General features: G+C 43.3%; 1 protein-coding gene across 1 annotated transcript in view; it reads right to left on the minus strand.

The window, feature by feature from the left end:
- Positions 1–25,247, minus strand: part of NICN1 (nicolin 1, tubulin polyglutamylase complex subunit) — a 45,525-nt gene that overhangs the window by 18,806 nt on the left and 1,472 nt on the right. The window contains exons 2-3 of the mRNA XM_069206861.1: positions 10,132–10,274; positions 2,268–2,453 (exon numbers count right to left, since the gene is read on the minus strand). Coding sequence (XP_069062962.1) covers positions 2,268–2,453; positions 10,132–10,263 — 318 coding nt within the window. The 5' untranslated portion in view covers positions 10,264–10,274. The remainder of the gene's footprint in view (positions 1–2,267; positions 2,454–10,131; positions 10,275–25,247) is intronic.

A 25,247-nucleotide genomic window follows, 5' to 3' on the forward strand; every position in this document is an offset into this window, starting at 1 on the left:
GATGTGAGATTTCAGTATAGGAGTAACAATATTTACAAAATGCTTAATATGAAAAAGTATATATGGGCTGGTCACTGGAGAAGTTGCCTACGTAAGAGGAACAATATTCAGGAGCAACAGTAGAAAAGATGTGAAAATGTGAACCTGACATCGTTGGATGGTGGATAAAAAAATAAAACATTTTTTTCACAGAATGGTCAAATGGAAAAAGTCAGTACGGACGAGTACTTGGGAAGCGTTCAATTTCTGATTCTGATAACAAAATTGCATGGTTTAGTATAGTTGCTGCTTATACTATTTTATCAAATATCTCTTGCATTGAAGCCTTCCTACATGCTGGGAATGGAAAATCATGAATAGGTTATTCAACTCTTATAGTAATTTCTACTCTCAGTCTTAATTATATTCAATTGACAATAACCCAGACAACTTCTGCAGCTCCAGCCTAGTTAGGATACCATCCAGCTGGCGAGTAGGTGTTAAAGAACAAAGAAATGAAGTACAAAGAGGTGCAAAGTGGATGGTGTTCGATGAAAAGGAAAATGTGGAGTAGAGGTTGCAGAGGACTAAAAGTGCATTTTTCATTGACAGCTACTTTAAATTTGATGATTTGCATTTCCATCATCTACGTCAACAGTTCTTAACCTTTTGGCATCTGTGGACCCCCAATGAATCACGATTGAAAGCCGAGAGATTTGAAAGAATAATGGGATTTTAAAGTCCAGAATTGCTTCAAAATCGTTCCCAGAGGACACAAAGTATGTGGACAATTTACAGTACCCACATACCTTGTGCTCATGGTTTATCGGGCTGGTGGCAATAACATAAATAAACCTTGGGTTTAGTCTCAGGCATTTGTGGTTGGGGTACATCAATTAGCAGATAGTTTTGAATCAAGCCAAGAGCGAGAAAGATGTGAAGCAAGCATTTTCCCCTGTTGAGCATTATGTGATTTTTATTTATGCCGCAGTAGCGGGATGGCCTAATGGGGTAAGGATATACTGTAGTAGCCTTGGGCATGGATTAAAGAGCAACTGTTCACAAACAACATGGTTAAGGTGTGAAGAAATGTTCCAGTGCATGTTCAAACAGGCCTAAAAGATGGTCTGGAATAAGCTGTGGGTGTACATGTTGCTACACCCTCCCAGACACTGGTTAGTAAATACACAGTGAGCAGGGTTAGGCCTCAATGTGTTATGTGGGATCATGACACCCTTCTTCAACAAAAACTGAACGTTATCAGCTTTTCACTGCAACATGAATGAATACATTAATTATTTCCTTCTGTACATGTGCTCCTCTCGCCATGTATTCTTAAATGTGATCTGCAAAGGTCTTGTGAGGACAAGGATAACCTATCTGACGAAGCCCGTGAAAACCCTTCTGGGAGTCCTAAAGGCACTAGGAGTGCTTCTGGTGAAAATGCGTTTAAGTCTTTATTCTGTTCTTATTTCTCAAATCGCTGTTCATGACAGACAGTAAAGTGAAGTGCTAAAAGTGGATCTTAAATTTGTAACGTCGCTAGATTCCTACCTCTCAAAACAAAAATTACATTATAATACTTTTAGTAACTAAACAAAGATTTGTTTAATCCTTGTCTTTGACAACATAAAAACGAAAGCCATTTTGAGGACACTTGAATGTTTTTTCACACTTTATTTTGAGGCTCCTTTATTCTGAAATTAGATATTTACTTGGACTTAAGCTTTCATGGAAATGGGAGCGGTTTATTTTTGTTTCCGTTCATAGCTCTTAGCTAGCTTCACTGGTGTAAAGCACGAATTTGCAACTACAGCAATGTAGTTGATTCACATGGTGCGGCTTAGAATGTCACATTTAAGAAAAGCAACCACTGCAGCGTCAATGGTGATAACTTTTCTAGCATTTGACACTGTTGATGGCCATCACAGTGCAATTTTGATAAGGGCTCATTAAACAAGGGTCTACAACCGCATTTACCTCTTCAATAATTTAGTAGGTGCTAATTAGTGCTGGGGATTGGAGAGAAGCAACTGGGAAGCAATAAGTCTGAAAAAAAAATCAAGGAAACAACCTATGGCAATTGTATAATAGCAGGAAGCTACTGCGTTTGAAGAGAGTTTTGAATAAGTAACAGATGTAATAGAAAAGTGGAGTGAGTAGTGTCGAGCAAAGCTGTAAAATGATTGGTCTACCCCCTCATGACATAAATGAGCGTTATCTAAAAGGCGGTGAGAGACTGACCCATATCATATTTCCCTGCCCACATGTAGTATAAAACCTCTCACCTGATGCCTGTACAGGGACACATAATCATGAGAACCTTCCTCTGTGTGTGGATTTGGCATCAGTCTGTAGTTCCTCAGGCAGGTGCGCCACTTCAAGGGACCTTCACCCACCTCTGCAGGCTTTCTCTGTTGTATCCGTACAGTCAGGAAGGCTGTGTAGTAATTCTTAAACTGGATCACGTGCAACTGCACAAAAAAACACAGAAACACGGTTTGAGACAATACTCTGACTGCAGCGGTCATTTAGGCTTCCCCAAAGTTTTTAATAGTATCCCAGAGTATACATATTTGGTCATTATTGCATTCCCCCCACCCCCCGAAAAAAAACATCAATTCCCTCACCTACAGTACAAAGCAGATTGTTTTCTTCTACCAGCTAGAGAGTACACCGTAAAAATTATTGCATTTTGCAGATGGCCCAATTCACTTACAGAATTTGTGTCAGCAAAAAAGTATTTTGCCACTGAATTTGCATACTTCAGTTCATTCAGTTACCAAATATACATGCGAACAATGATGTTGTTCCAAACGAAGTTCCTCAATCACACAAAGTGGCATGACAGGTTCTCTACTGTGCTGAGGCTACAATCCCTCCCACAGACAAGGCACAGGACCTGCGCAGGGGAATCTACGAAGAAAAAAGTTGAATCATGTTCCCTGCCTTCACTATATAGACATGTCCACTGATGTTCAGACAAAGCATGAGAATTAGTGCACAGCATTCAATAATACTGCTAAACGATGTTTAGAACTTAAATCCTATAGTATGTCTTATAGGGCCCTTCAAAGCCGATTCTGAGGAATGTGCTACATGACTAACAAAGCGGAGGATCCATACCTGCTAATACTGACATGCTTAGGGAACTAAACCCATACATTCCTAGTTTACAGGGAGAATTTGCTTCCTGGTGCATATGCCTTTTCAAAAAATGAGGTTCACATCCACTACTTTTAATAACCAAGAAGGGCTGAGCTACAGTAGACAGGTCTAGTTACTGAACAGACCTGTGTGTGCAAGGCAAATACCTCCAGGAGGACCGAATTGCCTTTCTCAGATGTGCAACTCCATGTTTGTGAATCAAAACCATAGTGTTTCTATACTTTAATAGCACAATTCTGCCGTTCTGCAGCACTGTATATGTAGGTGTTATTAAACATAATTATGGTCCAAATTAGCAGATAGCACATTTTTTATGTGCCACCATGCATATACATGTATGCCAAGGCCCGCAGGAGAGAATCATGATCATCTCAATTATTTACTTACAGTAGCAGTTTTGGAAATTACCATTAAAGCACCATCCTATATTTCCCATCAACACTGTAGAAGAAAATAAGGGTAGCATGTTAAGGAGGGGAGACAATTAAGGCTAATGAGCATGGAAGAGTATTTACTGCCATGAGTTTCAGGAAATGGTTCAGGTGAAAGGCACATGATGAAAATGTTGGACTGAGTTTAATAAAGTGCTGAGTAAGATAACGGTATTAGTAACTACAGATGAAAGATGGCGTGGAGACGTCAAAAAACAGAAAGTGAGGCTTGCTTGACCAGTTATAAAATATCAATTTTTGACTCTGGTTGTAGTGCCTAGCAAAACTTACAACTATATTCCTTTAGACACTATAAGGCCTTCTGGAATTTTTGGTAAGATCGTCTGTCCATAACTGCGGTGGTTAACTATTTCCGAAAGAGTATCAAGTATCATTTTGTCAGATATTTGCATACACCTAAAGTATTGGGAAGGCTTTTCATTTTGGAGGGCAAATGCAGAGAAAGAACTCCTGTTGGGGTGACTTCTGCTCAGCACAGATGAAAAGCATCTTGGAACTATTTGCAACTATGGAGCATCAAACATCCTTGTATAACGAAATCTGGAAAATATTGGTTAAGAAGGTCAATCAAGAAGGAGTGTTCAGTTGACACTGCAGCAAAATATAGAGTGCAACGGAGCAGAAGTAGAAATTGGCAAGGCAGATCAAAGAGTTGAGCATTCAAGTCCAGAAAGCCTCACACAAGACCGTCAGCAGGATTACAGCTAAAACAATCGTGGATTAACTCCAAGGAGACAAATATGGCTTATGGTGGGGCAGTGAGAAAGAGAGTGAGAGCTGACCTATTGCAGTTCAAGGGTTATTAGGATGTGAAGAAGTGTGTGAAAAAAATGGGAGGCAGGTGATCTGGTCAAAGGGAAGGTGCTAACACATGCTGGTAAGAGAGAGAAAGCTGATGTCTGAAGGCTTGATTTGAAGGGCACCTCTTCTTGATGTAGAACCAATTAGAAAGCTGGACATGACTTGTGAACTTTTGGACGAATGCATCGGAGACAGGATTAAGGTTTAACAAGTGATATTTTTTATACTTTAAGCAGTTATTGATCTTGCATGATGGAAAACCACTCTACTTGAAAGGATCTTCTAATAGGGATGTATACTCCTTAACCACTGGAAAAGAAGGGGTATTCCCCATGAAAGGATTTTTATGAATTTGTGGCCTTAACTCTAGTACTGGTGAATTGCACCAAGGGGCAAAACCTGTGTTTCCTAGCAGAACTATTTGTAATAGAGGATCACTTCCCTTTTGGATTCAATATGTCCTTGAGGACGATGTAGTTCTGAGAAGGTTGATAAGCATGCTTTGAAGGACTCCATCAGTCAATGGTGCAAAGTCTTACCTTCAAAGGAAAAAAAACATTACTTTCTTGTGAAAGTAATAATGAAGGGACAATGTCCAGATCCATGTATATCTGTACATACATAATGAGCCAATATTGACTCTTGCCAAACTATTCACTACGTCTTTATTAATTTGAAGTTTCTGCAAAACAGTTTCTTTGGCTTTTTAAGTCCATTTCTCCTTCATCTATCTCCACAGAAAATGTCATCATAGCATTTTCCAGCACCCAACGCTACATGAAGTGGCAGAATCGCATTTCCTAGCAAGCAGCTCTTCAGGAAGCGACATCACATGTTTCCCACCAAAACCATCTTTAAAAGAAGTCGACAGACAAGCATACTTCATTCCCTATCACCCTTCTCCACAGGAATTGACCGACTTGGATTTCCCAGCACCCAGTGCTACAGGAAGCAGCAGCACTGCATTTCGAAACATCTACCTCAACAAGGAGACATCACTGCCTTCCTGCCAAAATCATCTTTAAAAGAAATCACCACACAAGCAGACTTCAGTCTCCATCACCCTTGTGTATAAGCAGCATTTCCCCAGCATCTACCTCTTCACGACGTGATATGGTGATGCAATCTCTAAAAGAAGAAACCAGACAAATGCACTTCATTTTCCATCATCCATCTCCATAAGAAGGAACATCACTGCATTTAATAGCATCCACCTCTCCAGGAAAAGACATAATTGGTTTCCAACCGAAACCATCTTTAAATAAGAAGCCAAACAAACAGACTTCATTCTCCATTTACACAGGAAGTGCCATCACTGCATTTCTAGCATCCTCTTCTGCAGGTAGTGATATCACTGCAGTTTCCAGCATTTACTTCTTCGAGAAGTGACATCACTTCCATCCATTGCCCTACTTTAACTCCTCAGAGTTCCCCACCACCTGGGTACCTTATCTAAACGCAAACATACACAACCGAATTGCCTCTTATTGTGTGTAAATGACTAGGGCCGGCATCCCTGATCCTCTGCAACCTACAAAGTAAGCTATATCTTGTGTCTCATGCAGCATACCATGCAGCCTATCACCACAACCCCACAGACCTAAACCACACAACTCTCAACGCATCCTCACACAACAGAGATCCAACCTCATACATTTCCCACAAAGTACCACACACCCTGCACATCTCAATACACATTCTAACTCATTGTCAGATTCAGAGGATGTAGACCTCTGCTGTCCCTGAATACTTATTACCGGCAAGCAGAGGGTGAAGTGCTCCGGTGATAGGAATCTGAGAAGGGTCAGGGGAAGGGAGAGTAAAGACTGAACTGGAGCTCGTTCCCAGATTGAATTGAGTCAGGCAAGGAACGTCACTGTGCAACTCTATTTTAAGAAACCAGTTCACTCTCATCAGCTGGAAAACCAGCTGGAGAAGGACAGGTGATAGTATTGAGAGTGAGGAGATAATCACAGATAAATGTACACGCTTACTGGTTTTGGCAGCGAAATTTGCTATGGGTTGCTTCAGGCCTACTATGAATACAGCTAAAAGTGTTACAAATAATCAAGAGGCATACACACCAACAAAAGTCAGTGACGCAAAATGAATCAGGGAACCAAAAGCGAGATGGAACCAAAAAGGAAAACACAACATCAATGATGGATTGGATACAAATGCACACGGGTATGTAAACAGAGAGCCAATGCAACATACAGCACGTTGCCAGTCAAAGACTCTGACCCCTGAATAATCTTAGGGTTTTTGGTCTGCTACTATTGACTCAGACATGACCCTAGCACCAGGGAGTGAGTATGTGAATTCATGCAGTTAGCGATCTAACGCTCCTGATGTCAAGAGTTTCCACTGATTTGTCTTCCACCGTTTTCAGACCCCCAAGCATGCCAGAATGCCTATATTAGCCCTGATTCCTGACACTATAGTGCTTATGTTTTCTCTGAATCTTGATGCTCTGCCATACATCCTACTCCAAATATCACAGACTACATCACCTATCACACACTTGGCGTACTCTACATGACAGAAACCTTGCTTCATCCCCGCTTCTTAGACTTCCTTGTTCCCAGTGGCTACAGCATCCATTGTGCACACTGAGCAGGACTCACTGTCATCCAAAAGTCTTTCTGGTCCTGCTCCCAAGACAAACATGTGAGACTTAACTTCATGGAGCTTCTCGCATGCCACTTCCCACTCTCTGCAACTCAGACCACCTCATTCCATGTCATCTAAAAGCTTCTCGGGCAGAAAAAGAACTCATTCGACAAATTCTCAAATCCCCTCATCCATCCAACACTCCTATACCACCCCTTTTTTTGTGACCGCTACCTCACAGATACCCAATGTTTGGTGACTTCAAACCTCACAGACAACAAAAGTTCAAAAAAATCAAGGGGCACCCTCTTCAATCTCATCAGCATACTCAATGTGGTACAGGACGTCAACTAACCAACACCCTACCAAGGCCTTATTTTGGACATTGTCTTCTACAGATCACTAACAATTCAATGTAAACCATCAATACTTATTGCATATGTCACCCGGCTCACCATCGTACTCACATTTTCCTAATTTGTTTCATTTATTTTTGTCATTTAATGATTTCATTTATTTATTTTTCATTTATTGATTGGATGTTTTCGAAACCTATTGCAACATAATGAAATCAATTGTAACTTTTGCATATATTACTACATTGTTGATGGGCACATATGGTAGCATTTAAAAAGTCCAATCCCACTGTGTATTCTTTGTGAGGTTGTCCAGAGTAAGATATTGTTCTTTATGCACTTTTAACAAATAGAAAGCAAATGCTCCAAGTATATTTTATGTAGGAAATATTGTTTTAATATTGTATTTACAGAGTTTTTAAAAATCTTTTCTGCAGCACTGAAGACGTTCCAGGAATTGGAGCGAAACGTGTTGGCTGCTGGGTTTTGTAATATGCAACACAAATAAAGATAATACGAAGCATCAATAAGTATACTACCATTATAACTGAACACTGAATACACAAAGGAGAGTGCTTTCTCCTAATATAAATCCTAACCCAGGGAGTGCTCACATGCAGATACGATGTGGTTAGCCGTCTAGTGATGCTGCTCCTTGCACTTTCTACTGACCTGCTCTCCATTGCCTCCAGCCCCCATGAACTTGACGTTTATACTGAATCCAGACACTGATTAGGATTATCAGCAAATCTAGAGCAGGTGTATGTGTTGTTGGTGTTTCAGGGTGCTCCTCACCCGAGTTGCTCTCCACCTAAACTTGGGAACTACCCAGAGTTCTGGCTTCTTTTTTTGCATAATTTATGCGTCACTCGAACCCTGAAAGAGCTTTGTTTTGACTTATACTGGGTGCTCCCTTGTGTCTGGACAAAACTAAACCCCTCTGAAGAGCTCTAATGAGAGTGAAACACGTGTCAGGGTTTTCCTAATTCCAGGTTGGCTTGGATGGTATTTCACCAGTCCAAAGCTGTAATCCTGTGCATGAAGTGGTAAATGGCTTTCTTCATTTTACAGCTCGGCGAGATGAAACTGTGTCAATCCTGTGCTTAAAGATTTTGCTGTATAAATGGCAAGAGACTTTTTCTCTATCTAGCTCAGCGTGGATAGCACTGTGCTGATCCTATGCTTAAACACTTATCTAGATAAACAGACTTTTAAGGTGAGCAAATTCCGAGTGTACTTGGTGTTGCAGGGTGCTCCTTACTGGAGCTGCTCTCCACCTAAACGTGGGAACTACCCAGAGTTCTCTCTTCTTTTTTGCATAATTTATGCATCACTCTAACCCTGAAAGGGCCTTGTTTTGTCATCTTTCTTTTTCTTAGTTGGATTCTCTACAGGTACAGAGAGTAGTTTACGGACTGTTTGGCTGAATGAGAAGCACGAGCAGTGTAAAGTTGTGGTGTCTCCGTCCATGATATAAGTTGTATGACTAAGACATCCAGAAAAGACACAGATAAAATAGGTTAGTTCCTGTGCCATACTTTTCTATGATAGAGACCCTATTTGTAAAAGAAAATTTAAAAAAATGAATTCCTTTAGTGATTTTCTCAGATTTTTAAGAAATTAGAAGTGATTAATATTTCACTCCAAACAGAATTAAGGTTCAAAATCGCAATTCACTCCAAAGAGAAGTGTGGTTCAAAATCTACCTAATCTCATCTTGGAAGGTTAAATTTAACAAGACCTATTGCTGAGATATATCTGCCATGTGAGTCATATTACTGTGCTATCTGACCTTAAGTTACCTATACCTTCTAAGAGCACATATAAACTGTAAGGTGTGCTCATTTTTAATTTTGAGAAAGTCTTGGAGCCCTATGTAATGTGTCTATTTGCCACATAGCAACACATTTCGAACTTGCAAGAATTATATGGCACTCTGTGGTTGTGATACCCTGGGAGGTCTCCAAGTATTGTATACTTCTGGAACAGACTGTGCTGGTTTTGTATTGCAGAAACCATTGGTAAAGCCTCACTACCTGCCTCTTTCTACCTGTTGTGGTCATTCATCTGCAAGGAGGCAAAAGATAAGTTATTTTCCTCCTTTAAAGAAGCAGTAGAAGAAGAAAAGTTAAAAGCCCAATGTGTTCATCCTCATTCACAGTTTGACGACTTTAGACGTCGGTGACCTGCAAATTTGTCATAGTGTCATGAATATACAAAGGCCACTATGTCCACCTCTGTTAGGCCCCAACCTCAGGCTTTAAACTCTAGATGAATAGTACCAACTATTTAATAGACTCATGATTTCTGCACTTTGCCAGCAGGTAACTTATAAATAAGTTTTTAGGAGTTTAGCCTTTTATACATGGGATGACCATTAACATGTATGATGTGGGAGGCTGTTATGAAATGTATGTATTGCATTATAATACTCTGAGCCTATTATTCTTGTGGTACATCAGCTTCCCAGGTCATTTTCCCAATTCCCTTCTGGGATTTTAACTTGTAGTGTTTTTCCACTATTCCTGTTTTTCTGGGATGGGTAATAATGCATAGAGCAGTGGTCTTCAAACATTTTAATGATATGTGCAACATGAAGACAGCTGGCAGAAGCATGCAAAGTGTGTCTCATTGTATCACAGAAAAAGAAGTAAGACAGAAGCAACTAGGGAGAAGACAGCAATAAAAAAAAGCACTACAGTGCACAAACAGATAGGAACCAGATGCAGGCGGCAAATGCTAAATGGTCGACCTCTACTCACGTCAATGTGCTTGACTTGAGGGAAAGTCACATCAATGACAGCCACACCAGGTCGGGCGAGCTCTGTTTTCATATCCCCAACCTGAAGTAGGACAGGTGCTTTTATGTTGCAGACCAAAGATTCCTGAGACATGATGCATGCACCTGAAATAAAACAACAGGATGTCACACAATATTTGCCTGTTAAAATGGGGGTCACAGACCCTTGAAGCCTTTACAAATTCCCCACTTTGATTCTCTCCTGTTAACTACAAGTGGAGCCATTAGTAAATAATAGTAATATACAGCTAATACGGATATGGTATCGTATAGCCACAGAACAAAAATAGGAGCCATCTCATATTAAAGAGTTGGGAGAACCGATTGATGCCTCAGGATATGGAATTTTATATAAATAAACTACTCGACCAAGGGACTAGATGCTTCGGAAATTTACTTGCTCTATAAAAAGATCCACTTGCCCTATTTAGTGCCATTTAATTAGGGAAAATGCATGGTAGAATTCTCATTATAAGGAAGGTATGATAACAGCCACTCTGATTATGCTAGAGTTTGCTTTAGGTCAGGATTTGGTTTTAGCAAGGCTCTGATCATACACCTTTCTGATTGTAATGGAGCCTCAATATACCAGAGTTCAATTTACCACAAGTCCTTGACTATTCACACTCTGCATATGCAGACACTCTTTTCATGGTTGGACTCTGTTTAGGCTAACTTTATGATCGCACTAGGCTCTGAATATGCCAGCACATTCCTTATACAGGTTATTGTATTTGTATAGTGCTTACTACCCTTAAGGAGGCGTCAAAGCACTTTTCGGCGATTAGCACACTACTCTGGAACCCAAAATCATTAGTGGTCAATTAGTATAATGAACTATAAGTATAGTATTAGTTTTACATATACCAAAAAACAAATGTTTATATACACAGGGATAAGCAGTACATTGCTGTTTGAGTCAATCAATCAATCAGTATTTATAGAGCACGGCTACTCACCCAGGAGGGTCTCAAGGAGTATGGTGGTTTAGTAGGAAAGAGCTAACTCTTGAGTATTCTTCTGAAGATAAGATAGTTATACGTGGATCTTATATTTGGGGTAAAGAATTCCACAGTTTGGCCACTTGAACAGAGAAAGATGTATTGTCTTTTTTTGGTTTTTCGTACAGTGGGGTTTTGAGGTGAGATGCAAATCTTGAGTGGAGGTTCCTTTGTTGAATGTATTTTGAGATTTTATTCCTGATGAAAAGCAGTCCTGTTTCATGTATTGCTTTGTGGGTGATACAAAGCAGCTTAAAGGTTGATCTTCTGACAACCAGTAACCAATGTAAGACCCTCAATGAAGGGGAGATGTGGGCTTGTTGCTTTACGTATAAGAGTAATCTGGCAGCAGAGTTCTGAATCTGCTGTAGTCTTTTCATAGTAGACAGAGATGATCCATGGTAGAGGCCAGTTTAGACAGTTCAAGAGAGATAATAGTTTGGACCTTGTGTGGAAATCCTAGGTGAGGGAAGATGGGTCACAGAGTTTTCATGGTGATGAACCTTGATCTTGCTAATTTGTCCACTTGAGCATTCATTTTTAACTTGGGAGTCCATAGTAATTCCAAGGTTTCTTACACCCTTAGATACTTTAGGAGGTGGTCCTAGATCGTCAGAAGAGGTGTAGAGTGGGTCATAATTTGTCCAGCCGCCACATATATTTCTATCTTGGAAGCATTCAGTTTGAGATTGCTCCATGTAATCCACTGATCAATGGCTCTGAGGCAACTGAAGATTTGTGTTTTTTCAAGGTCTTTGCTGGTAGTGACTTCATGTAGATATTGAAAAGCATTGGTGAGATGATTGAGCCTTGAGGGACCCCTGCTTTTGTGAAATATGGTTTGGATGGGAAAGGGGGGGTATGGATGACAATTCTTCTGTTTTGAAGGCAGGATGTGATCCAGTCAAGAGTAGTTTCCTCTATGCCAACTTCGTAAAGTCTTTGTATTAGGGTGTTATGATCAACTGTGTCAAAGTCAGCTGAGAGGTCCAACTGAAGTAGTGCAGCAACTCCATTGTGACCTAGTGTGTTTTTAACGCCATCCCAGATGGCGATGAGGCCAGATTATGTGCCTCTTCCTGGGCCAAATCCAGTTTGGTAGTCTGAAAGTATGGAGTTATGTTCAAACAATTATGACACTAAGGCGAATGCTGATCTTTCTATCAGTTTGCCCAGGAAAGGTCCATTTGTAATTGGTCTGTAGTTGTTGGGGTCACAAGGGTCCAGCCTTGTTTTCTTTTATAATAAGTGTATGTATGTCATTTTTAGGTTTTCTGGAAATGTTCCTGTAGTTAAAGAATTATTGATGATTCTTTTGACTGGTATGGCAGAAAAGGTAGACAAATGAAATTCTTAAAAGTGTGTGGTGGACAAAGGTCAGAAGGGCAGCAGGAAGGCCTGCTTGCTTTGACCAGATCCATAAATTCACTTTAAGGAATACAAAGGCTGGGTTGGTCTACTGTTGGAGCAGATATTTGGAAATGGGTGGGTGCTGGTGGTTTTCCTTTTTTTTTTTTTAATATGGGTCCAATGTGTCTGCTTTTGTTGTGTAATCACTGCCAGTTTGTCTGTTAATTCTTGGGTAATGGGATGAGTTCCTTCCATGCATTTAGGTTTATGAAATTCGGTGGGTTTTATAAAATTAGTTATTTGCAGATTTTACATTTTGAATTCTGTCTGAAGAGTACCTGTGTAGGGAAGTACTCTCTTTCTTCGCATGGTGACCCCCATTTTCTGCCTGTTGTCAGTGTGTTTGACTGTGTTGACTGGGATTCTGCTAACCCAGGGCCCAGTGATTATGCTCTCTTCTTTCAAACGTGGTTACTTGAACCATTTACATCCCACATTTGGTATACTGGTGCCCCCATGTAAGTCCGTAGTATATGGTACCCAGGGCATTGGGGTACCCGGGGATCCCCATGGGCTGCAAAATGTATTATGCCACTCATGGGGAGCCCATGCAAAGTGTATCTGCAGGCCTGCCATTGCAGCCTGCGTGAAAGGGTGCATGCACCCTTTTCAATACAGGTCACTGCACCAGGTCACTGTAAGTCATCCCTATAGCAGGCCCTCCTAGCCCAGAGGGCAGGGTGCAAGTACCTGTGTGTGAGGGCACCCCTGCATTAGCAGAGGTGCCCCCATGAACTCCAGTTCCATTTTTCTGGACTTTGTGAGTGCAGGGATGCCATTTATTATATGTACTGGACATAGGTCACTACCTATGACCAGCTACATAATGGTAACTCCGAACCTAGGCATGTGTGGTATCAAACATGTCAGACTCATACCACAATACTGTTGCCAGTATTGGAAGTATGTTTCCATGCACTCTGGGGGCTCCTTAGAGGACCCCCAGCAGTGCTCCTCTACTATGACTTCCAGCCACTGGAACCACAGCTGGACCCTCCAAGAACTGACAATCTGCATCCACGACGAAGACACTGCCTGCAACATTGTTTCCACAACTCCGTCCAGCTTCTGCAAAATTTCCCTGGCTGTTCATTCTCTGAGGGCAGCATGTCTTCAGTCTGCACGAGAAGGAAGAAGGAATCTCCCTTGGAGTGAAGGAGCCACTCCCCTGCATCTGCAGGCACCAACTGAAACGACAACCGGCTGCATGGATCTCCTCTCATCCTGAGCTGCATCATGGGTAATGGGCCTGAGAAGTCCTCATCCTCTCTGCCAGCTGTCCAACTTTGTCGGAGGTAAGCCCTTGCCTTCCCACGCAGGACAGTACCCTTGTGCCTTGCGTCTCTTGCAGGTACCATGGCTTGTTGGCATTTCCTCCAAGGGATCTTCATGATCCGTGCAGCCCCAGTCCCCTGCACTCTTCCCTGTGAGGCAAAGCCCTTTGCATGCTTCTCCTGCAGTGTGGGACCCTTCTCCAGTTGTGCTGCATGGACTCCTCTGCAACTCCTGGTTCCTTGTCCAGTGGGTTTCTTGTGGGGGCTGCCTTTTCTTATGTTGACTCTCTGCCTTGCTGAGAGTCCCCCCATGGGTTGAGTCCTCCTGGACCTTGCTGGTCCCCGGCAGCTCCACTTTTGCTGCACCGCAACTTCTGCCTTTGCCAAGGCTTGTTGGTGGCTCTTCCTCGCCATTTACCAACTGCAATCATCCATCAGGCGTGGGACATTGACTGCATCCTGTAGGAACTCTTCGCCTGCTCCAGAGCTGCCTTCTTGACTGTCTTCGTCCTACCGTCGACCAATTCCTGCAACCACAGCTGGGTGGGTAGTAGCTCCTGCTCCCCCTGAACTCTTCTGTGACTTCTGGACTTGGTCCCCTACTTCCACAGGTCATCCTTTTCAGGAAGATACCACTGGTTTCTTTCAGTCTTGTCTGAGTGTTGCATTTTCTTCTTTTCCTTCCTTTTGGGTGGTTTGGGGAAAATCCAGTAACTTACTGCTGGTCGTTAGGGGGCCATGTGGTACTTACCTTTGGGGATTCCTGGTAGCCCCAGCTCCCCTCTTCAAATTCTACTAGGTGTGGGTCCTACATTCATATTCCATTAAAAAAAAATGTTTAGCATATGTTTTGGGCTCCCCCTAGGGCCACTATTGGCTATTTGATATTGCACTGTTTTCTATTGCTATTTATGCGTATTTCTGATTACTAGTGTACATATCTAGTGTGTTATTAACCTCCTATTGGAGGGTTGCCTCTCTAGTACTTTTTTGTAATTGTGTCACTAAAATAAAGTACCTTTATTTTTGTAACACTGAGTGTTTTCTTTCATGTGTGTAAGTGCTGTGTGACTACAGTGGTACTGCATGATATTTGCATGTCTCCTAGATAGGCCTTGGCTTATCATCCACAGCTACCTCTAGAGAACCTGGCTTATAGACACTGCATACGCTACACGAATAGGGGATGCCTGGACCTGGTATTAGGTGTATGTAACTTAAGTACCCACCACACACCAGGCCAGCTTCCTACAACCTTTTCTTATCTTTTTTTATTGTTGTTTTGTATAGTCTGTTAAGTTTGTGTAGATGATGTTTGTCTTGAGTGCTCTTTGTTTTTATCCAGGTTTGTTGCAGCTTTCCCATTTGTTGTTTTATCTATTTTAGCTCTGTATTTATTTGCGCTTGTTTTTTGTACTGTTTTGTTGTTCTGAGTGGTATTAGGATAACAAAAGCTCCCTATAGCCTCTCAAAGTTTTCAAACAAAATGTATTGTGTCTAGATCTGTGTTGGCTGTTAGTTGTGTTTCTAAATATTCAAAATAGTGTTTGTTGCAAGGTTGATGGATGCATAGAAGGTGGTCTTGGAGTGTTGATTTGTGTTAGAAAGCTACCAAATGGTGGCCTGCCCGCCCATGTGACTTGAGTAATTCTTTGAATGACAACTAGTTCTGGATTTGAAAAAAAGACGGCTAGGATGTGCCCAGTGACGTGTGTGGGATTGTGTATGATCTGATGTAGATTTAAGTGTGACCAGACCAATGATGATGTTTTTTGGATGGGGCATATTGGGTTTGTCATACCAAATGTTTAGGTCCCCAAGAATGCATAGGTTGGAGTATAGTGTTATAAGGTTTGAAACTGTGTCATGAAATATGTCTGGGAATGCTGCATTGCTAGGTGGTGGTCTGTAAAGAAGAAGGACGTTAAAAGGTATTTCACTCAGGTATTCTAGGAACTTTGAATAATCACATTAGCTTGTACAGTTTTGACAAAAATGACAATAAGCTATTTTAAAAGTGGACACAGTGCAAAAATCAACAGTTCCTAGGGGAGGTAAGTACATGTTAAGTTCACAGGTAAGTAAAACACTTACAGGGTTCAAAGCTGGGTCCAAGGTGGCCCACCGTTGGGGGTTCAAGGCAACCCCAAAGTTACCACACCAGCAGTTCAGGGCCGGTCAGGTGCAGAGGTCAAAGAGGTGCCCAAAACACATAGGCTTCAATGGAAACAGAGGTGCCCTGGTTCCAGTCTGCCAGCAGGTAAGTACCCGCGTCCTCGGAGGGAAGACCAGGGGGGTTTTGTAGGGCACCGGGGGGGGGGGGGACACAAGCAGGCACAGAAAGTACACCCTCAGCGGCACAGGGGCGGCCGGGTGCTGAGTGCAAACAGGCATCGGGTTTTGTATTGTAATCAATGGGGAGACCCGGGGGTCTCTTCAACGATGCAGGGAGGCACAGGGGGGGCTCCTCGGGGTAGCCACCACCTGGGCTAGGCAGAGGGTCGCCTGGGGGCTGCAGGTGCAGTGTTGGTTCCAGGCGTCGGGTCCCTTGTTACAGGAAGTCGCGGTCCGGGGTAGCCTCTGGATTTCCTCTGCAGGCGTCGCTGTGGGGGCTCAGGGGGGTCGTCTCTGGTTACTCACGGGCTCGCGGTCGCCGGGGGGTCCTCGCTGAGGTGTTTGTTTCCTGCAGGTCGAGCCAGGGGCGTCGGGTGCAGAGTGGAAAGTCTCACACTTCCGGCGGGAAACGTTGAGTCTTTAAAGCTGCTTCTTTGTTGCAGAAAGTAGCAGATGGTTGAACAGAGCCGCTGTTCACGGGAGCTTCTTGGTCCTTTGGGTGCAGGGCAGTCCTCTGAGGCTGCTGGTCCCTGTTGTATGCGTCGCTGTTGCAGTTTTCGTCGAAGTAGGGAGACAGGCCGGTGGGGCTGGGGCCCAATTAGTTGTCGTCACCATCTTCACTGCAGGGCTTCAGGTCAGCAGTCCTTCTTCTTCTTTAGGTTGCAGGAATCTTGTTTCCTAGGTTCTGGGGGGGCCTAAATACTGAATTTATGGGTGTGTTTAGGTCTGGGAGGGCAGTAGCCAATGGCTACTGTCCTTGAGGGTGGCTACACCCTCTTTGTGCCTCCTCCCTGTGGGGAGGGGGGCACATCCCTAATCCTATTGGGGGAATCCTCCTTCTACAAGATGGAGGATTTCTAAAAGTAAGAGTCACCTCAGCTCAGGACACCTTAGGGGCTGTCCTGACTGGGGGGTGACTCCTCCTTGTTTTTCTCATTATCTCCTCCAGCCTTGCCGCCAAAAGTGGGGGCAGAGGCCGGAGGGACGGGCATCTCCACTAGCTGGGATGCCCTGTGGCGCTGTAACAAAGGGGGTGAGCCTTTGAGGCTCACCACCAGGTGTTACAGTTCCTACGGGGGGAGGTGAGAAGCACTTCCACCTAGTACAGCCTTTGTTCCTGGCCACAGAGTGACAAAGGCACTCTCCCCATGTGGCCAGCAACATGTCTGGTGTGTGGCAGGCTGGCAAAAACTAGTCCGCCTACACTGGAAGTCAGGTATGTTTTTAGGGGGCATCTCTAAGATGCCCTCTGGGTGTATATTACAATAAATTGCACACTGGCATCAGTGTGCATTTATTGTGCTGAGAAGTTGGATACCAAACTTCCCAGATTTCAGTGTAGCCATTATGGTGCTGTGGAGTTCGTGTTTGACAGACTCCCAGACCATATACTCTTATGGCTACCCTGCACTTACAATGTCTAAGGTTTGGCTTAGACACTGTAGGGGCATAGTGCTCATGCACTTATGCCCTCACCTATGGTATAGTGCACCATGCCTTAGGGCTGTAAGGCCTGCTAGAGGGGTGACTTACCTATGCCACAGGCAGTGTGAGGTTGGTATGGCACTCTGAGGGGAGTGCCATGTCGACTTAGTCATTTTCTCCCCACCAGCACACAAGCTGTGAAGCAGTGTGCATGTGCTGAGTGAGGGGTACCCAGGGTGGCATAAGACATGCTGCAGCCCTTAGAGACCTTCCTTAGCATCAGGGCCCTTGGCACCAGGGGTACCAGTTGCAAGGGACTTACCTGAGTGCCAGGGTTGTGCCAATTGTGGAGACAAAGGTACAGTTTAGGGAAAGAACACTGGTGCTGGGGCCTGGTTAGCAGGGTCCCAGCACACTTTCAAATCATAACTTAGCATCAGCAAAGGCAAAAAGTCAGGGGGTAACCATGCCAAGGAGGCATTTCCTTACAGATGTGGTGCTTGTTTTTAGAGAGTGATCGAGCATTTATTAGAAAGCAGGTTAGAGACTGTGCTTTGGTGGTGGTCCGACAGTTTTGTAGAGAAGTGAGCAGTATATCTTTAACTTGTAACAGGTGTGTCATTAGTGCTGCTATTAGCTGTTTGAGGGTCACAATAATGTTTTTTTCTATATTATGTTCCTCGTCCAACAATCTGTGTGATCTGCATGTGTCAGTGGAGGAGATAGTGGTTGAGAGAGAGAGAAGGAGATTTGAGTTGTTTTTGTAGGGTAGCCTTGTGGTGTAATAGGCATGGGGATGCGAAGTGGTGAAGAGTGGCATGTTTATTTTTTTGCGTCTGTTTAGGGCGGAAGGAGTATGGGTTAGGGGTGGTGGTGGTGCATGTGGGTCATATTCTAAGGCTCTAAACTGTGCAATGGATGAGAGGTGGGTAAATGAGAGCAGTTGTGTTGGTGAGAGTTGTTGTGTTGGTTCATTGTTATCGTTTTTGTTGGTGAGGACAGAAAATTTTAGAGTAAAGATAGACTAGGATGTGTGTTATTTGTGCAGCCATGAGGAAGAGAGTGGGTGTTTGTTTCTAACTTGTGATGGAAAGTATCATGAAAGTGTGTGTGATTTTGATATTCTGGTGTGTGTGTTTTGTTGTTGTGAAAGGAGATATTGATGTAGTGGTTTTCTGAGAATGTTTTGTATGTAAAGTACAGCTGGTGAGTGGTATTTGAATTGCACGGGGCTGGTGATGTGTTCTGGAGAAGAGAGTATGTGGTGTGTAAGAGGGGATGGACAAGAGTTATGTGATATGAGGGAAGGCTGAGTATAGCTTTTGTTGTGATAAAAAGGGATCAGTTAGAAGGAAGTTGAGGGTACAGCTGGTGTTTTGTATGAACAGGAAGTGTGTGTCTGCATGGATTAAAGTTGAGTATAATGTGGCTTTGTGTTGTGTTGGTGATGTGTGTATTTGTTAGTGGTATAGGACACAGTTGTGTTTTGTGTGAGACTGAAGGTGCTATTGTGTTGTAGTTGGGGTAGAAGGGTGTATTGGTGTAGTTTGCTGGGTTAAGTAGTGGTTGTTGAGACACTGAAATCTGTATGAGGTTTGTTTGTGGATGTGGATGGCTCAAGGTGCTTGCTGGTAAATGAAAAATTAGGCAGCATATCTGGTCCTAGGTTCAACCCGGCCCAAACAGGTAACTGCCCTTGTCCTCTCCGCCTTTATCCTTGAAGCCCGAGCTGAAATGCCCTGAACCCTAGGCTTAAATAGCCATATTGGCCAATGGAGCCCTAGCCCTAACTTCAACCAATTATTAGTCCTAATACTTTTAAATTTCAGCCTTAAAAAAGATACCATAAGACAAAACTTGTCTGTTGCTTGATCTTGCAAATTCCAATTAAATACTGGACCAGCTGGAAACTTCGAATGGAATAAACCACAACATTTTTTATTACTTTCTCTACATTGTGCACTCTAATATTCATGATTATTATGTCTTGAGTATTGATTCTTATAAGACTGTAATGAGAGTTTATCCCTGAAACACGTTATTTCCTAGTAAACTCAGAGAGTTTGAAATCATGCCAACTGTGCCACATAAAAAAACACAACTTCCATGACACTGAGCCTCTTCAGAGCAACATGCTACGTGTGATGGAGGAGCGCCTAACCGTTCAACATACTAAACTAGAATACCTGAGATCCCTTACCGATGCTGCACATCGAGCAACCCACCCACCCTCTAGAATGCGGGCCTGATACAACATGGAGTGATAAAAGGGACTTGTGGATAGAACTTGTGGACAGAACGGGATGTGAAAGTGGGAACAAAGCAGGCCCAATGTAGGTATCAGTAATGGCATGGCACCCTTGGAATGATGAGTTACGTGCATTCTTCATTTAACAATTTAGGGAACTAGATTATAATAGGGACTCAAGTTTTTTTTTAAATTACTGAACAAAGGACTGGTTTCTGTTACCACCGGGACACTTTATCATGCTCATATGTGTATGCACAGGGGCATACCCCAGCTCTTCCTATGAAGGACAAATCAATACTTACCTGGGTAAGAGTTTGGTGGGGGCGGGGATCCAGATTAGCCCTGTTCTACACCAGGGAGGGGGCAGAAAGTCCACTAGATGGCAGACGCCAAAAATATAGAGGTGAGGGCTGCCCACCATGGGCACAGCTATGCTCACACCCCAAAAGCAACAGTATTTCTGCCCCCCCGCACCTCCAGGGAGGAGTAGGGCAGACTGTGGTATTTACTCCTGATCTGCCCCAGAAGACAGAAAGGACACAAGAGAACTATTTTTTTTATTTTTATTTGGGGTGGTGGCTTCCCAACAGATGCCAGAGAAAGTTTGTGTGTGTATATATATGTGTGTATATATATATATATATATATATATATATATATATATATATATATATATAGAGAGAGAGAGAGAGAGAGAGAGGCTTCCCAGAATGGACATAGCTATCCCCTACTACAATTTAATGGGACAACAGCCTGTCTGCCCCCCTGTCCCCCTCCCAACCACCCCGGGATGCAGATGGCAGTAATTATCCCCATCTGCCCCCGCCCGGAGTTGCAAAAACCCCAAAAGACCACAGAGATTTCTTTTTTTTTTAAATATAGGGTTGGGGGATGCCTAGCATGGGCATGAACATGCACCCCCCCCCCCCTCCCAAGTAAATGGGCCAACAATCTGTCTGCTGCCCCCAGGGGGGCAGATGGGGTTAATTACCCCCATAATGGCAAAACTAACACTGTATGGCAGGAATGTATACTTTAAAGAAAATAATTGGTTGGGTCAAGCCCATCCAAACCGCAGGCCCCACCCATACCCCTAAACCCTCAACAGTCTTTCTGCTCCCCTGCGGACTAAAGCATCCCATCCCAATAGCAAAAAAGAGGACATTTGATTCTTTTGGATGTTGTTTTTACATATGGGCCAGGAGAGTGTGGCTAACTCCCAATATTGTCCCACTTGCAATGGTGAACAGCACTCTAGGAAACACCTACCAGACCCAGACAGTTCGGAAAACTAGGCATCAGGGGGAGTCCAGGGTGGTGAACATTGCATGCATCGCACACCATTTTCTTACCTACAATGTCCACAAACCTCAACTTTTAAGTGAAAAAACACATTTTTCTCACATTTCTGGGAGGAAAACTTCTGGAATATGCTGTGAGTCACAAATTACCTACTACACACATTCCCCCAAGTCCCCCGATAAAAATGGTACCTCACTTGTGTAGGTGGGCTAAGACACCTTGACACAAAAGGCCCTAAAGTGCTACATGGAGAGAAGAGCAATAGGAGCAGCTGAGTAATTTGGGGCCATGTTCAGCTGCCACCCATGGGAACCTACCAAGCACAGATATTTCTGAAAAGTAGACAACCAGGGGATTCCAGAGTGGTGTGCTCTGCATGAATCGCACAAGATTTTCTTACCCACAATGCCATGCACACGTCAAACTTTGTCTGAAATCATGCATTTCTTTACATTTCTGTGTTGGAAACTTCTAGAATCTGCAAGAACCCACAAAATTACTACCACCCAGCATTGCCCCACTTGTGCCGATAAAAACCCTGCATCACTTGTGTGGTTGAGCCTAGTGCCTGCAACAGGAACCGATAAAACTGAAGTCAATCGGAGTACAAATGCAATGGCTCCCATTGACCTTGGTTTGATCTGTTCCTGTTGCAGGCACTAGGCCCAGCCCAACAAGTGGCACAGTGTTTTTAGCGGTACAAGTGGGGCAATGCTGAGTGATAGGAATTTTGTGGATTCCTAAAGTTTCCATCACAGAAATGTAAGGAAAATGCATCATTTCAGGCAAGGTTTGAGGACTGCATAGTGTTGTGGGTAAATAAAAACTAACAGGTTCTATGCAAGGCAAACCACCCTGGACTGCCCTAGTTGCCTAGTTTTTTAAAATGTGCAGGTTTGCTAGGTTTCCCTAGTTACTGCCTGCGTTAGGGCCCAAATCCACTTCTACGCAGTTTGCAAACATGGGTCAGTTTTGAGTGGAGCAATGGGATTATTCCATGTTGTGTTTTGAGTTGTTTCCTGTCACTGACACTAGACCTACCCATACGTGATGTACCATTTTTATCAGACTACTTAGGGGAATGATGGGTAGAAGGAAGTTTGTGACTCCCTGCAAATTCCTGAACTTTCCATCATAGAAATGTAAGGAAAATGTTTTAGTCGAAGCTTGAAGTTTGCAAAGGATTCTGGGTAAATCAACCTGATGAGAGCCACACAACTTGCCCCACCCTGGATTCTCACAGGTGGGCAGTTTTAAAAAAATGTACAGGTTTGCTAGGTTTCCCTATGTGCCAGCTGAGCTAGGGCTCAAAATCAACAGGTCCCACTTTACAAAAAATTGGTCCATTTTGAGTGGAAAAATTTGATGTTTCTATGTTGTATTACAGGCCGTTTCCTGTCATGGGCACTAGGCCTACCCACATAAATTGTTGTGAGGACCTCTAGGGCCTGAAAGGGTCACCTGTGTTTTAGCTTTGTTTTACAGTTTATATTGTATTTGTTTTATTGAGGCTGCCTTTAGCAATGATTTGTTAGCATTTTTATCATCTTGCTTTTATTCTAGGAATATGAGGAATGAGCTGCTTGCTTAGTTAGCCTTTGCACAATATGTAATCAGTACTTTCTGTCCAAGGCTAAGAACACTGTACACAATATACTAGTTGAGCTGCAATGCATGCTGTTGAACATGCAGTTCAGCTGGCACTGATCTACCAGACTCCTGAGAGGACTGCCATCTACGCCGTACACCGACTCCTGACCCTGTCTCTAGGTATCCGGTTAGGGCTAATCCTTAAGATCAGGACAGGTAGAAAGGTACACCCGATATGCTCACAGGGCAGACACAGGGTTAGGTAGGAACCTCTAGAACATCTAGAACTACATACACCATGGTTGGATTGTTTATCATCTTTACCATGTTTGTAATCCTGTTTACTTTGACTTGTTTCATCTGCCTAATTATCGCAGCTCACTCTTTATATGCCAGACTGCGACTGTTTCAATAAATGTATTGAAAACATAACTTGCATCTTCTGTGTCTCACCTTGGCATACATGAGTAAAAATCCAAAAGGGGTATGATCTGTCACCACAGCTTCTCTGGTGAGTGTCATGTTCAGGCTGCCATAATCACCTTTCACCCCAGTGGGTTTGAAGGTTCGGGTGAGGCACTGTGAGTGAGGCAGGAGTTAGGCCAACAGTCACTTATGGTGTGGATTAACTCAGTCTCCCACACTTTGTCGTTCTGCCATCCTAAACATTCAATCCTATAATCGGAGTAGGAACTGCAAAACAAAGTGAGGTACCATTTTTATAAGACTACGTAGGGGAATTTTGGGTGGAAGGAAGTTTGTGGCTCCCTGCAGATTCCAGAACTTTCCATCATTAGGAAAGTGAGGAAAATGTGTTTTTTAGTCAAAGTTTGATGTCTGCAACAAATTCTGGGTAAACAACCTGGTGAAGGCCACGCAAGAGACCCCATTCTGGTTTCCACCCAGGTATCTAGTTTTCAAAAATGTACAGGTTTGCTAGGTTTCCCTAGGTGCCAGCTGAGCTAGGGCACAAAATCCACAGCTACCCACTTTGCAAAAAAAAAAAAAAGGGTTACCTTTGAGTGGAAAAATGTGATGTTTCCATGTTGCGCTTTGGGCCATTGCTCATCATGGACATTAGGCCTACCCATACAAGTGAGGTACCAATGGGCCTTCTGATGTTGTGGGTCCATCACCAACCATAAGGAGATTTCAGAGCCCATGCCAGATTAGCAACCAGTCAATGAACTAGGTGACCAGCTATTTAAGGGAGTATATTTCTCAAAAGTGTATTGTTCTGGTTCAAGAATAATTGTAAATGCTTTAAGATCCAAGTGTCTAGGAAAAACATTGCTGGCAAAGAGTGGTGCACATATAATTACAGGGAGGTAAGGGCCCGCACAATATTGCAACACAATTTCTCTTTTACTGCTCACCAATGGGGGTGGGGCCGGGAGAAGGATCAGTGTGTCCAATAAAAAAAAAAAAATTTATTCATCCAAAGCCATGGTGTGAGACCAGCCCTTGCGGGGGCAGTATAGTGTATACATGCAAGAAAGCCTTTTGGGTGATAGGTAGAAAAGGGTTTTCAGTTCAGTACCTGGCCTGTGGTGATTATCTAGCCACAAAGTGTTCTCTTCTGTGGCACTCAAATGTATTAATAATGCGTGCATGACTGTGATGGTTAAAATTCAGATGTTAATTCAAATGTGAAAAGTCACCTGTGGGTGAGCCAGTCAAAAGCGTCTGGGGAGTATGTAGATCTTTTGCTAACCAATAGTGGGATCAGCACCTGCGTCTAAAGATTCGGATACCATGATCACATTTTCAGCAATCATGGACCAGCTATATCAAATGCACTATAACAGCTGCTTTTCCCCATCCAATTCTCCTACACCTAGGACCTTCTGTTGCACTTTTAAATCTAAGCCAATCTGTCAGTTTGTTGGCTTTTTCTCATGTCATTTCTGTCTACAGGTTTTTGCCTGAGCACATTATGCGCACGTCACATCAAATTATGAGAGGAGGACACCTGTAGCAGGAGCCTACGCTCCTCTCGCCTCAGGCTTCACTGTATACTGCAGCTGCAGGCTACAATACAAGCAGAGCAGAGCGAAGTACGAGAAAACAGTTGTCATCTGAATCCAGGTTTTAAAAAAACACGTTTTCAGTCCTAGTGCATGGGCAGTGCAGGGGACAGGGGCACCCCGAGTCCCCCTTACCGCCAGCCTTTCCATGGTGGTGTTTACCGCCATGGACCACTGCCCTGGGGATTATAACCGCCTGGCGAAAGCCTGGAGGTCAGTTGGAGGGGCCGGCGGTATGGCCGTGGCTAATGCACCACGGTCATAATACACTGCCGGTGCATAGCCGGCTGCCGCAGGTGTTACCGCCGGCTGCCATGGCCGTAATAAGGCCCCTAGACTTTGCTGTTACAAATAATTGCCCTAGTCTCTTTGGTTCAGTGGAAGAAAACACAGACTACAACTTCCAGAAAGCATTCGGTTTCCACATGAAAGCCCAGAACTGGCAACATAATGTCATGTCGACT

The sequence above is a fragment of the Pleurodeles waltl genome, chromosome 9, assembly GCF_031143425.1.
Source record: "Pleurodeles waltl isolate 20211129_DDA chromosome 9, aPleWal1.hap1.20221129, whole genome shotgun sequence".
NCBI classification, from domain to species: Eukaryota; Metazoa; Chordata; class Amphibia; order Caudata; family Salamandridae; genus Pleurodeles; species Pleurodeles waltl.